At 45.8% G+C, this 13,854-nt stretch overlaps 1 protein-coding gene across 4 annotated transcripts in view; it reads right to left on the reverse strand.

Annotated features, from left to right (window-relative positions):
• Positions 1-962: 962 nt before the first annotated feature.
• The window catches only part of DCAF6 (DDB1 and CUL4 associated factor 6), a 1,234,054-nt gene continuing 1,221,162 nt past the window's right edge, over positions 963-13,854 (reverse strand). For all 4 annotated transcript variants that reach the window (XM_040424129.1, XM_040424128.1, XM_040424130.1 and 1 more), the window contains one exon: positions 963-1,250. In XM_040424129.1, the coding sequence (XP_040280063.1) occupies positions 1,192-1,250 (59 nt within the window). In that variant the 3' untranslated portion in view covers positions 963-1,191. The remainder of the gene's footprint in view (positions 1,251-13,854) is intronic.

Genomic DNA, 13,854 nt, shown 5'->3' on the forward strand with positions numbered 1-13,854 from the left:
ACTCTAGTTAGTAAGTCAACAGTATGTTCACACAGGTAAAATGTTCGAGTTTTCAGCGTGAAAAAATTTATAGAAATCTGTGAAATCCATTGTTTATAATCCGAATCTGCACTGTTGTTTGCATGGACATAGATTATTTTAATATGGATTTGAAATCTGCATTAAAATTGGGCATGTCTATTATTGATGAAAAATTTCTGTGAAACGCATGTGGAGACTGCACCCAAGTAACTGCATACAGATCTGCATCATGTTAAACTAGAAAACCATAGGGTTAACAGATTTCTGCTGTGGCTCTGTGGATTTTTCCAATGTGATAATGTGAATTTTAAGCTATGTGAAAAAAAATGTCTTTGGAAGTCAATGTAAGTGACAGTATATGTGGCTGCAAGCATTACGGTACATATTATTATTTTATTCTGCACATATTATATCTTGTAGTAATACTTTATATTTTGTAACCAATTATGGAGATTTTATTTTATTACTTCTTCTCAAGATAAACTATAAAAACAAAGTGTATAGCATAAAGTGAAAATCAGTACAACAGTTTGGGATGAAAATAAAACACAAATGTATAATAAACATATAATAAATCTAAATGAATACACCATTTCCACTCCATTTTTAGGGTACTTTCACACTAGCGTTTTTCTTTTCCGGTATTCAGTTCAGTCCCTCTTACGTTTTTTGGCCAGAGAAAATACGGCAGCATGCTGCATTTTTCTCTCTGCTGAAATATCCTGAACACTTGTCGGAATGCCGGATCCGGCATTAATTTGAAATGTATTAGTGCCGGAATTAAAATTGCTGCATTGACGGATCAGTTCTTCCCGTCCATGCATGTGCAGACCTTTAAATCTGTGAAAAAAATAATAATACTGGATCCGTTTTTCCGGATGACACCGGAGAGACGGATCCGGTATTTCAATGCATTTGTCAGACGTATCCGTTTGACAAATGCATCCGTTTGGGTCCGGATTGCCGGATCTGGCAGGCAGTTCCAACTACAGAACTGCCTGCCGGAATCCTCCTGCCGCAAGTGCGAAAGTAGCCTTAAAAAATTGTTATATAATTTGTTCCTTAAAACTTATAAAGAGAAAACTGTGAATATTTGGTACATATTTTAGCAATACTTAACAATAAAGAATAATATTCTGTAAATGTTAGGTACATATAATGTGAACAGCCTCACTCCTCTTCACTAGAATTATCTTGAGCAATACCTTCTGTTCTCTGTTCTGCTCTATCTGTGAATGAGAAAAAGAAAGTCTTAGTATATCAACAAAACCAACTCTAATCGTATAAAGTTTTCCTTGGCAAAGCAGATCTAACTAGTATACCATAACAAAAGTCCATAACTAATCACTACCAGTTAATTTCAGGTAAGCAGACACAAAGAAATAAAGATGAAAGAGGACCTGCCACCTGCTGAGACTTATCATCATCTGTGCCTCCCTCACTTGACACCACTCCACTGAGTCTAAGGCCCCCTATTCCCAAATATATAAATGCTGTAAGTTTTGGTGCGATACGAAAATATGGCTGTGTATAGCCAAGGGGTCAGTCACTGGCACCAAGGTGAAAGGGGAGTAAACCTCACTCTTGTTATCTGTGCTGGTTGGAAAACATACCTCCATAAGACCTTTTTCACACAGTCAGTATTTGATCAGTATTTTGCATCAGTATTTGTAAACCAAAATCAGGAGTGGGTCCAAAACACAGAAGAGGCACACATATTTCTATTATATCTTTTCTCTGTAGGTTCCACTACTGGCTTTGGCTTACAATACTGATGTAAAAATACTGACTGTGTGAACGAGGCATTAGTGGAGCAGCACCAATTGAGGGAAGAATAGAGATTAAAAGTTTTCAGCAGGTGACCGATCCTCTTTAAAGAGAACCTCTCACCATGACATGCTCTGTCAGAATATAAGAGCTGCTCCATGCACCACTATCAATGACTGACAAGTGTATATGTATGCAGACTTACCATACACAGAGAATGCTATGAAACTCTGATAAGATGGCAAAATACAAAAAATAAATAAAAAATACAGAGCCTGAAAACTGTAGGCTGATAAGTCTAACATCAGTCATGGGTAAGGCTACTTTCACACCTGCGTTAGGTGCAGATCCGTCTGGTATTTGCACAGACGGATCCGCACCTATAAATGAAAACGCTGGTATCCGTTCAGAACGGATCCGTCTGCATTATTCTGTCCCAAAAAAATCTAAGTCTAAGTGTAAGTCAAACGGATCCGTCCTGACTTACATTGAAAGTCAATGGGGGACGGATCCGTTTACAATTGCACCATATTTGTGTCAATGTAAACGGATCCGTCCCCATTGACTTACATTGCAAGTCAGGACGGATCCGTTTGGCTCTGCATCGCCATGCGTTTTGGTGTCCGCCTCCAGAGCGGAATGGAGGCGGAACGGAGCCAAACTGATGCATTCTGAACTGATCCTTATCCATTCAGAATGCATTGGGGCTAAACTGATCCGTTTGGGGACGCTTGTGAGACCCTTAAAACAGATCTCACTGGCGGACCCAGAAACGGCAGTGTGAAAGTAGCCTAAAATGAGGGTTTTCTAATAAATGCTACTCTGGAGTATCTCAATGAAAATAAGTGTATAACGCCATATCAGCACAGCTTCATGAGGGATTGGGCCTGTCAGACTAATTAAGTGTAGAGGTAAGTTCTAGACTTGACTGGGGTGAGTCAATGGATGTCATATATCCAGAGTAAATAACACTTGAAGACAGCACCAGTGCCCAATACTTGTTCCACAATGCAGGACTTGCAGCGGACAGGCTCAATCTGCAGAAATAAAAAAAAAAGAGTATGCAGCCAGCATCTTCACCTTGCGTCTTTTATTCCATACCCATCAATATATCAAAATGCTATGTTTTGAGTTATTACAAGTCTGGCTTGAGAAAGGTTTGTAATAAGTCTTTGCACTTGACTTCTCCAAAGCCTTTGATACTGTGCCACATAAAAGGTTAGTAGATAAAATGAGAATGCTCGGACTGGGAGAAAACATCTGTATGTGGGTAAGTAACTGGCTCAATGATAGAAAACAGAGGGTGGTTATTAATGGTACACACTCAGATTGGGTCACTGTCACTAGCGGAGTACCTCAGGGGTCAGTATTGGGCCCTGTTCTCTTCAATATATTTATTAATGATCTTGTAGAAGGCTTGCACAGTAAAATATACATTTTTGCAGGTAACACTAAACTGTGTAAAGTAATTAACACAGAAGAGGACACTGGGGGCGTGGCCTGAGCATGGTCGTGTGAGCAGCTAATGTTCTGAGCTCCCGGACCCTGGGCCCGATTACCTGCCTTTACCATCCCTGCTGTGGTCTGCATCTTCTCATAAGGGCATGATGAGATGGTCTGGACGTCGAGGGACCCGCTTTGTCCCGGCGGAACCGCAGATATCGCAATATTTCTCTCCACAACAGTCCCTGGCTTCACCCTCCGGCGCTTCCAAGATGGCGCCGATGGAGGGGACGGGACCGGCCGTGGCAGAGCAGGCGCAGCACCAACAAGCACAAGCCCCGGTTTACCTGCTCCCGGGATCTCCTGCCTCTCCAGGCGTGTGCTTTGGTGGGGATCTGATGGTGCCCACTGCGGCCTTGTTCTCCTTCACACCGGGCACTTGGGCCACGCAGCATCCGGCCTCCTCACATTCTGCAACGGTCCCTGGGAGCCCAGGATTCGTGGTGAGATCGCTGCCTGACTCTCCGGGTCACACAACGATGTGTGCACTGCCTCCCTCATCACAGTCTCCTCACACAGGTATGCTGGGGGGCAATCTCCAGATGACACTTATCCCTGCTGCAGAGGGCCCCCAGTCGCCGCTTCCGCGATCTAACCCTGATGAAGTCCCCACCATGGCCCTAATGGAAGCCTTACCATCCACTGCCCTGGAGGCAGCAATAAATACAGCAGGAGACACCACAAATGGGCAGCAGTTGCCGCAGGATATGCCAGCTACCCCTGCTATCTTTCGCACTCAAATGGCCACAGAAGCCTCTGATTCTTTGTCCTCTACCTCCTCCTAGCAAGCGCTCTAAAAGGCCTAAATTGAGAGACATCTGGTCACTGCTCAGCTCTCTTCCTACTAAAATGGACTTAGAGTCGATGATATTGAACTTGAAGCTAAACAGGACAAAGCCATTGCTTCTGCCAAAGCCGATGTTAGCGCAATTTCCACTAAATTGACCTGCCAGGAACAGGTTTCTAATTCTCTGGACTTACGCCTGACGCAGGTTGAGGCGAGCATGTCATCTCAGCAAGCCCTAAACAGACACTTGTTACTTCAACTTGATGACCAGGAGGGGGCCGTAATAATATTAAACTGCGGGGGATCCCAGAAGACATCCAACCTTCAGGATTGCGTAAATCAGTGATGGCCATTTTTAACACCCTCCTCGACAGACCGGAAGAGTCCGAGATTGAATTAGACAGGGTCCACCGAGTCATGGGACCCCGACGAACAGGTGCCTCCAACCCGCGGGATGTGCTTTGCCGTGTTAATTTTTTCAGAGAGAAAGAGGAACTGCTACAGAGAGCCTGGAGGCTAGGTCCGGTACCTTTTGCAAATTCTCAAATCCACATCTTACCAGACGTGTCCAGGAGAACCTTGTTGATGAGGCGCATATTGAAACCGATCCTCCAAGTTATCACTGAGGCGGGGGCCTCGTATCGATATGGACATCACTTCCACCTGACTGTTCGCAAGAACGTATCCACGTTTGCCCTTCACACGCTGGACCAGGCGGAGGACCTGTCCCGTTTTCTGGATATACCGGTTCTACCCATGCCGAACTGGTTGGACGTCCCGATTCTAACTTCCTTGGCTGTTGCCTCATCTAGCATCCAGGGTTATGGTGACGGTCGGGCTCTGCCTCGTGAGATGCAAGTGCGTACTCTCCGGTCAGCTCTGGATTAGTTGGCATGTGATAGGTCTTGAAGGCCTTCCTTAACATGGCAATTATTAGGCTCTCCTAGGGCCTCGATGTGGGTTTACTGTGCTCCAGCTCTCTCACCCCTGTTGTGAGGGCTTAACATCATTGTTTTACTATAGTCATGTTGCATTTGTTGACCACGCAGATTTCTATGACCCGGGTCCAGGGTCGGGGACGCATTTCCTGATTGCTCTCCCTCTCTCCAACTAGGTCAGCGAATCTTAGTCGACTCCTTTTGAGTTTCCCAAGACTCGCATTGTGGGGTTTTTCACACCTTTTTCTGTGGAGGTTGACTCCGCAGGATTTGTTTCACCCTCTCTGGAGTAGCCGGATTGGGTTAGACTGTAAAGTCTTGTTGTGTCTTTGTTTATTTGTTTGTTTGTTTGTCTGTCACATTTTTTCCCCCCTTCCCCTTTGTTTCTCCCGCTTGTTAGTGTGTGTCTTCCTCTCTCTCTTTTCTTTGCAGATTAAATCCATGACTACTATCCAGTTTGCATCTATCAACGCCAATGGGCTGGACACCCCTGAGAAGCGCTCCTCCATTCTCCGGCTCCTATGGAGTAAGAAGGTACAGGTAGCTTTTATCCAAGAGACCCACTTCCGTAGGGATGCTATGCCTTCGCTTAAATCTCCTAGATTTCCTGATACCTATCACAGCTGCTTTTCAGGGTCCAAGTCGAGGGGAGTGAGCATACTCATAGCCAGATCAGTTCCCTGGGAATTTCTGGATGCTCGTACAGACGACAATGGTCGTTTTCTGTTTCTTAAGGGACGGCTAGCTGGACAGTTGTACACCCTTACAAATGTATACCTACCCAATACCAAACAACTCAAGGCCCTAACTGGGATTCTGTCTCGCTTGGATGACTTTGCAGAGGGCACCCTGTTGGTTGGGGGAGATCTCAATGTGGCTTTGGAGCCTGTTGTTGATGTCTCTAGAGGGACCTCTCATCTTGCACACTCCTACCTCCGGGGCATCAAAAAGCTTCTTTACACATGTGTGTGAAGAAGCTTTTTAACACCCTCCTCGACAGTTAGTAGACGTATGGCGGGTACTGAACCCTGAGGTCAAAGACTTCACGTTTTACGCAGCAGCGAGGGACACTTACTCTAGACTAGACTATTTTTTACTGAGACATTCAGCGGTATCTCTCCTGAATTTGTCAGCAATAGACCCGCTGACCTTTTCAGACCACGCGATGCTTCATGTTTCTTTAAAATCCCCTCTCCACACTCCGAAGTCTTGGCAGTGGTGATTGAATGAGTCCCTACTGCAGGATTTTGTAGTAGCTCAAGAGGTTCACAACGCGATTTCTCAGTACTTTGAAACTAATCAAAGTGATGATATATCGCCTATCACGGTGTGGGCAGCCCACAAATGTGTAATCCGTGGGGAGTTCATCAAGCATGGAGCGAGACAGAAAAAAGAAAAGGCAGCTGAAATATCTCAGCTCCTAGTGGAAATTGTTAACCTCGAGCAGGCCCATAAAAAGTCCCATGCGACTGCTGCGCGCGCTTCCCTCCTCCTGGCCATAAGTAAGCTTAAGGAGAAATTGGATGTACGTACGAAAACCATCTTAGCAAAGGGCCGCAGACATATTTTTGAGTTCGGAAACAAGAGTAGTAAATTGCTTGCCAGATTACTCAGGGATCAGAGAGCTAGGAATTATGTTCCTCGTATAGCCAATGCCAGAGGTTCCCTTCTTAATGACCCTAATGCTACTGCAGCCTTTGCTCAGTATTACCAATCTCTATACAATCTTCCACAACCCAACGTCGCCAGTGAGTCTTTGCGTTTTGCGATGGACAAATACCTTTCAAACTCAGGTATGCCGAAGATACGGGCAGACACCCCCCCCCAGATTTAGACAGGCCGATTTCGGTCGAGGAAGTAGCGAAGGCATTAAAAACCATGCAGCCCAGTAAGGCCCCAGGCCCGGACGGCTTCCCGGCCTCCTACTATAAAAGATTCTTACCTCTTCTACAGACCCCACTAGCAAAAGCACTAAATGTCCTCAGTACAGGGCATTCACTCCCTGCAGATATGTCTAACGCGCATATCACGGTCATACATAAGGAAGGAAAGGACCCCACCCTCTGCGGTAACTACCGTCCAATTTCACTCCTAAACGTGGACCTCAAATTGTTCGCTAAAATCCTGGCCACACGTCTGGTCCCACTGCTATCTGAGCTCATGCACAATGACCAGGTGGGTTTCATTCCGTCGCGGGAGGCGAGGGATAACACCACTAAAGTGCTTAACCTGATTCACCACACCAGGACCCAAGGCACCCCACTTTGTTTAATGACGCTGAAAAAGCTTTTGACAGGGTGGTTTGGCCTTGGTTGTTCACGGTGCTGCGCTATGTAGGAATTACAGGCCCTATGGCGACATGGATCCGAGCTCTATATGAGTCTCCGTCCGCAGCCACGAAGGTAAATGGTGTGCTTTCTTCGTCTTTCGTGATCCGGAATGGGAGGGCAGGGAATTTAAGATTGCGGCATATGCGGATGATTTATTGTTCACGCTTACTAACCCCAGAATTTCCTTTCCGAACCTGATGTCGGAATTCCACACATTTCATGACCTTTCTAACTTAAAAATCAACCTTCAGAAATCAGAGGCCTTGAATATATCACTACCGGATACTCTCCTATCCGATCTGGCCACATCCTTTCCATTCAAGTGGGCTTCCGGGGCAGTGAAATACCTGGGCACTTATATCCCCTCAGATCTGAAAGAGGTATTCCAGAGAAATTATATCCCTCTCAGAGATCGGATTAGAGAAGATCTTAAGCGGTGGTTTGGAAGGCGTGCTATTTTCAAAATGAACGTCCTTCCGCGTGTGTTATACCTCTTTCAGACCCTTCCCATTAGACTCCCAGCTAGCTTCTTTGATAGGATCCACGGTGACCTATTCAGATTTATCTGGGCGAGGGGCAGTCCGAGATTGGCTAGATTTCTCTTACACATCCCAAGGGACAAAGGAGGGTTGGGCGTACCAGACTTACGTAAATATTACTCTGCCTCCCTGCTTCAAAGGATTGTAGACTGATGTCGGCACGCACAGTACAAACAGTGGGTATCTATCAAACAACTGTACTCGAGCTCTCCTCTGGCCTCCCTGCCCTGGGTAGATCAGAAACTCACGTCAGCTCTCTCTAATCATCCCACAATAGGGCCCACCATTGCACAATTTCATAAGGTCAAAGAATGTCCCTTGATCTCACCCTCTCCCTCTCCGATGGTCCGAATTCTTGGAAATTCCAGCTTCCCGGTGAGTTGTCGGGGTGGTCCGTTTCTGCAATGGTGCGTTAATGGTAGGTCTCGCGCCCCCCTTTTTTTAGAACCTCGGGCAGATGGCTTACGTATGACGAGTTACTGAATTTGACGGATCCTTGTCCCCTGGGATCTTGGAGATCCAGACAACTGGCACATTTCCTCTCTTCAATTCCGGCTTCCGCAGGGTATGACAGGTCACTTACCGTATTTGAGAAAGCATGTGTTGGCTCGGGTGCATATAGACATTCCCTATCTGAGTGCTATCAGACATTAGTGGCTCCTCAACAGGACTATCTTCCCCCTTATGTGACGAAGTGGTCGCATGATCTGGGAGTTGAGGTCCCCCCTGACTATTGGCCCATACTGTTCAGCCTGCTCTACAAGTCATCCATTGCGAGTAGATTCCAGGAAGCGGGGTATAAGATAATGTCCAGATGGTATTATGTCCCGGTCAGATTGCAGAAAATGTTTCCATCCGCGTCCCCAGCTTGCTGGCACTGTGATTTAGCCCTGGGTTCGATGTTACATATTTTTTGGGATTGCCCCAGACTCAGTATCTTCTGGCAGTCGATCCATAAAGCGCTGTCCTCAATTTTTCAGTTTTCAATCCCGAACACGCCTGTTTTTTTCCTATTATTTATATCGGATCTACCAATGAGCGTGCTTCGCAAGACTTGTCTGTGCTCATTGGTGATTGCGGCTAGGTCGTGCATCCCTGCGAGATGGAAATCCTCTTCGTCTCTGACAACTGGCTGCTGGATTCAAAAGTTAGAGGAGATCCGGAGAATGGAGGAACTTACTTCGCAGCTGCGATCTAAACATAAAGCATTTCTGGATGCTTGGGCCCCTTGGTTTGTTTTTCCGGACTCTCAGGATTTTCAGAGACTATTGACGTGAGAAATTAGTCGACTCACTCTGCACTCTTTTATGATTCCTTCCCCCCTTCCTCCTGTGGTACCTGTTCGTTAGCGTTTTGTCTGTGTCTAAGTGTAAAAGTTGAGATCTGTTTTATGTGTTTGTTTGTTCTCGATTGTCATGAGCAATATATTGAAGATAAGTCATTCTTGGTCATTTTCGTTAATGGCACCAGGAATTTCCCTTTTATCAGTGTTTTATTGCAGTGTGCATGCGTAGACAAATATCTTGTATTTTAAGGATGTATATCACCGCATACTGCAATTACCCCTCTATTTTGTAAGCTCAATGTATGATCTTGACCTCTCATTGTAGTGTTATGTTTTTGAAATATGCTAAGTACTCGGGCTACTTTCCCGATGCACTTTATGTTTTTCATATACATTTAAATAAAGAATAAAAAAAAAAGAAAAAAAAAAAGAAGAAGAGGACACTATACAGCTACAGATGGATCTGGATAGATTAGAGGCTTTGGCAGAGAAGTGGCAGATGAGGTTTAACATTGACAAATGTAAGGCTAATATGTATCAGTAACTGGTGTTTTTCCTTCCCATGTGCATAAATGGTAAAACAATGGGTAACACTGACGTGGAAAAGGACGTAGGAATTTTAGTGAACAGCAAACTGAACTGTGTCCAGTAGCTGCTGCCAAGGCCAATATGATAATGGGTTTCATCAACAGGGGCATAGATGCCCGTGATGAGAACATAGTCCTGCCACTTTACAAATCACTAGTCATGCCACACATGGAGTACTATGTATAGTTTTGGGCTCCTGTTAACAAGGCAGACATAGCAGAGCTGTAGAGGGTTCAAAGGAGGGCAACTAAAGTAATAACTGAAATAGGTGGACTAAAGTACCCTGAAAGAGAATGAAAATTAGGTTTATTCAATTTAGAAAAAAGATAACTAAGGGGAGAAATAAAAAGGGCTCATGCACACTACCGCATGCCCTCCGAGACATATGGTCCGTGAGCGGGCCATATGTCTCGGAGGGGCATACATCGTGCGCACAGCATCATAGGTTACTATGATGCTGTGCGCATCTGGCCGCCCGCGGGACTATTGTCCCGCACTTGTAAGATCATATGAGTGCGGGACAATAGCCCTGCGGGCGGCATGCTGTGCGCTCCCGTGCGCACGATGTATGCCGCTCCGGAACATATGGCCCGCTCACGGACCGTATGTCTCGGAGGGCATACGGTCATGTGCATGAGCCCTAACTATGTATAAATATATCAGGGGTCAGTACAGAGATCTTCCCATCTTCTATTTATTGCCAGGACTGTGACGAGGGGACATCCTCTGCGTCTGGATGAAGGAAGGTTTGTAAACAAACATATAAAAGGATTCTTTACTGTAAGAGCAGTGAGACTATGGAACTCTCTGCCCGAGGAAGTGGTGATGGTAAGATCACTGAAGGAGCTCAAGAGGGGCCTGGATGTACTTCTGGAGTGTACTAATATTACAGGTTATAGTTATTAGATTTCTGGAGAGGTCATTGATCCAGTGAATTAATCTGACCGTCTGATTGGAGTCGGTAAGGAATTTTTTCCCCCTTAAAATTAAGAAAATTGGCTTCAACCTCATGGCCCCCTGAGTAAGATGCACACTGAAAACCCCCACTCCCGTTTAAGCAAAAGCTGAATGGTACAACCTTCAACACTGTTTATTTCCTTTATCTACATAAGTCCAGGAAAAATTCGGCACTTCACATCAAACAGAGAATTGCAGGCTCGTTCTCAAAGATCCGAGATAGATCTTTGAGAAGGAACTAACTATTGTCCAACTGTTGAGTTCTACTGGACTTAGGTGAATAAAGAAAATAAGAAAGACTAGGGTCTGTTGTGACATTATTTTTTTGGGAAATATAAACAATCCGCACCGTCGCAGTTACAATTACGAAATTTGGCACCGTTTGTCTTCCGTATCCGTTCCGTTTTTGCGGAACCATCTATTGAAAATGTTATGCCAAGCCTAATTTTTTCTATGTAATTACTGTATACTGCATATGCCATACAGAAAAACGGAACGGAAACGGAAACACAACGGTAACAAAAAAATGGAACAACGGATCCGTGAAAAACGGACCACAAAACACTGAAATAGCCATACGATAGTGTGAAAGAGGCCTTAAGGGGATGGTCCGCCATGGAGGTCAGTGTTAAGGGGCAGATTGCTGTAGAGGCCACTGTTTAAAGGACGGGGTGTTGTGGAAATCACTGTTAAGGAGATGGGGTACTATGGAGGTCACTAATAAAGGGGCGGCTGAGGGGCGTGGCCTAACTGCCCATGTAGAGAGTCGCATGGCGCAGAGCTCCTGGAAAGTATCCTGCTACTAATCGTTTGTCCATCTCCTACCGGGCCTTGGTGAGGACAGGCAATAACTAGAAGCTTCCCTGGATATTGTGAAGCACTCCGGTCACATTATGACCCGGAAAAAGCAGAGGGAGAAGGAGTGTAAGGACGGCAGCACAGATACTCCGTCTAAGCAAGATGGCGCCGCGCACGCCACCAAACTGTCTGATGTGGCGGTAAAGTTGGGAAAGTTTGCCCGCACCCCAGCCGCTGCAGAGAATGATCTGGAGCCTGAAGCTGGGGTATCCGGTGATGTGAGCGGAGTGGCGCCCCTGAAGTCTCCTATGCATCGGTTGTACGGCAAAAGGTGGGTCCGGAATTGCCGCCAGAAGTGGAGCCCATTTCTGAGCCTACTATTGCGGATGTATACAAAATGGTGGCGCAATGCAGCACAGCCCTCACGTCCCCGAATACTAACATGGGAGGCCTCAAGGAGGAAGTCTTATTAATAAGACAAGACATGCGACAATTTAAAGAGAGAGTGGGGGAATTGGAGGGCCGCGTTAGCGATATGGAAGACCAGATGCCGCCTGTTAAAAGAGACTTACAGCGTGTCATACATAATGTGTCCTTACTAATATCAAAATCTGATGATTTGGAGAATCGTCTGCGAAGAAACAATGTGCGCTTTATTGGGATTCCGGAGCATTCTGAGGGCTCAGACCCAGTCTCATTTATGGAGAAATGGCTGGTGGACATTATTGGCAAAGAAAAGTTGTCCCTACTTTTTGCAATAGAAAGGGCACATAGGGTGCCATTTCGGCCTCCGGGGGCCCCCCCAAGACCTCTCCTGATTAAAGTCTTGCACTACAGAGACCGTGACGCCATTCTTAAAGCTGCCAGAGACACCCCTGACATCCGAGTTGATGACAACCGGATTCTTATGTTCCCGGATTTTTCTGCAGAAATACAGAAACGGAGGGCGAAATTTTTGGACGTAAAGAAACGTCTGAGATTATTACAGTGGCCTTACTCCATGTTGTACCCGGCAAAACTTCGGGTGGTGGCGAATGGATCCACACATATGTTTGATGATCCGGCTGAGGCGTGCCAATGGCTGGACTCACATGAAAAGGATCGGCGTGGCAACAATACCTGAAGAGACGGTGATATCTTTGATGGAACTGTTCTTATTTTCATTGTGTCTGCTGATTGATACCCCATACTGCCGGGCACAGTTATGTGGAAATTTGTTGTGTTTTTCTAATGAGGGAGGTTTTATGTCCTGACTTATTGTCGGTTATTTTCCACATTATATCGGTTATTATAAGGTAGGGTAGGAGGATGGGCAGACTGTCCTTGTGTATATCCAGGATGATGCACCTATACTCAATAGAAAACTGCTCTTTTACCTGTGTTTCTATTATTAACCCATGGCGGTTAGGTTCACTTTCTGTATGTATGGTGTACCCCTGTTTATCAAGTTTATAACTTGCAGAATGTTTAAGAAAGTTGGGGGGGGTTTGGGAGGGGGTGTTAGGGGAGCAGGCTCTATCTTTAAAGTTGCTTTTGGTGGGAGGTTCTCGTGGGGATGTTGGCACCGACTTCTGTGTATGCATATGAGTAGTCATGATGTCTTCTGTTAATATAGTAGCCTGGAATGTGAGAGGAATGTCGCAGACGTCTAAACGTGCAGCTATCTTCCATGCTCTAAAGGATGTACAGCCGGCTATAGTGTGTTTATCTGAAACCCATTTGTCTGTTGATAGGACACATTTGGCACATAAAGCATGGATGGGATGTGAATTTCATTCCACACATTCCAGAGGTGTTAGCATCTTAGTGCATAGATCTATACAGTTTGCTGTCCGTGAATCATATATTGATGAAGATGGGAGATTTATATGTTTAGATTGTCATGTGTGAATTTGAGTATACTTTTTCTCCTATTATCACTTGTGAAAATGAAAAAACTAGGACATGCAGTTCCGGGCGCCGGGGAAGTAGTTTGAACAGTTGTTTAGCCCTGTGCGGGCAAGTAGCAGGGACATGTCGGTTGGGCAGTAATAGGAGCGGTCATATGCTAGCCGCGAGCTGACCGCTCCTACATCTATGTCAGCCTGCCCCTGCATTGTACATATCACTTCCTGCAGGCAGCCCCCGCTCCTCCCGACTCCTGTATCGAAGTCTCCGCCCACCTGCCAGCACAGGAGCGCACAGTAAGTCAGCACACCGTCTCCAGAGACTGAGTAATTGCAGGCCAAGATGGGAGAAGAGGAGTGAGAGACCCCACGGCCCCCTGCAGATGAGCGTTCCTCCCGGAGCTTGTCCACATCGCAGCTCCCGGCCTGACCTGCAAGCGCTGACTGGGGTCACA

Source organism: Bufo bufo, chromosome 3 (genome assembly GCF_905171765.1).
Source record: "Bufo bufo chromosome 3, aBufBuf1.1, whole genome shotgun sequence".
Taxonomy (NCBI): Eukaryota; Metazoa; Chordata; class Amphibia; order Anura; family Bufonidae; genus Bufo; species Bufo bufo.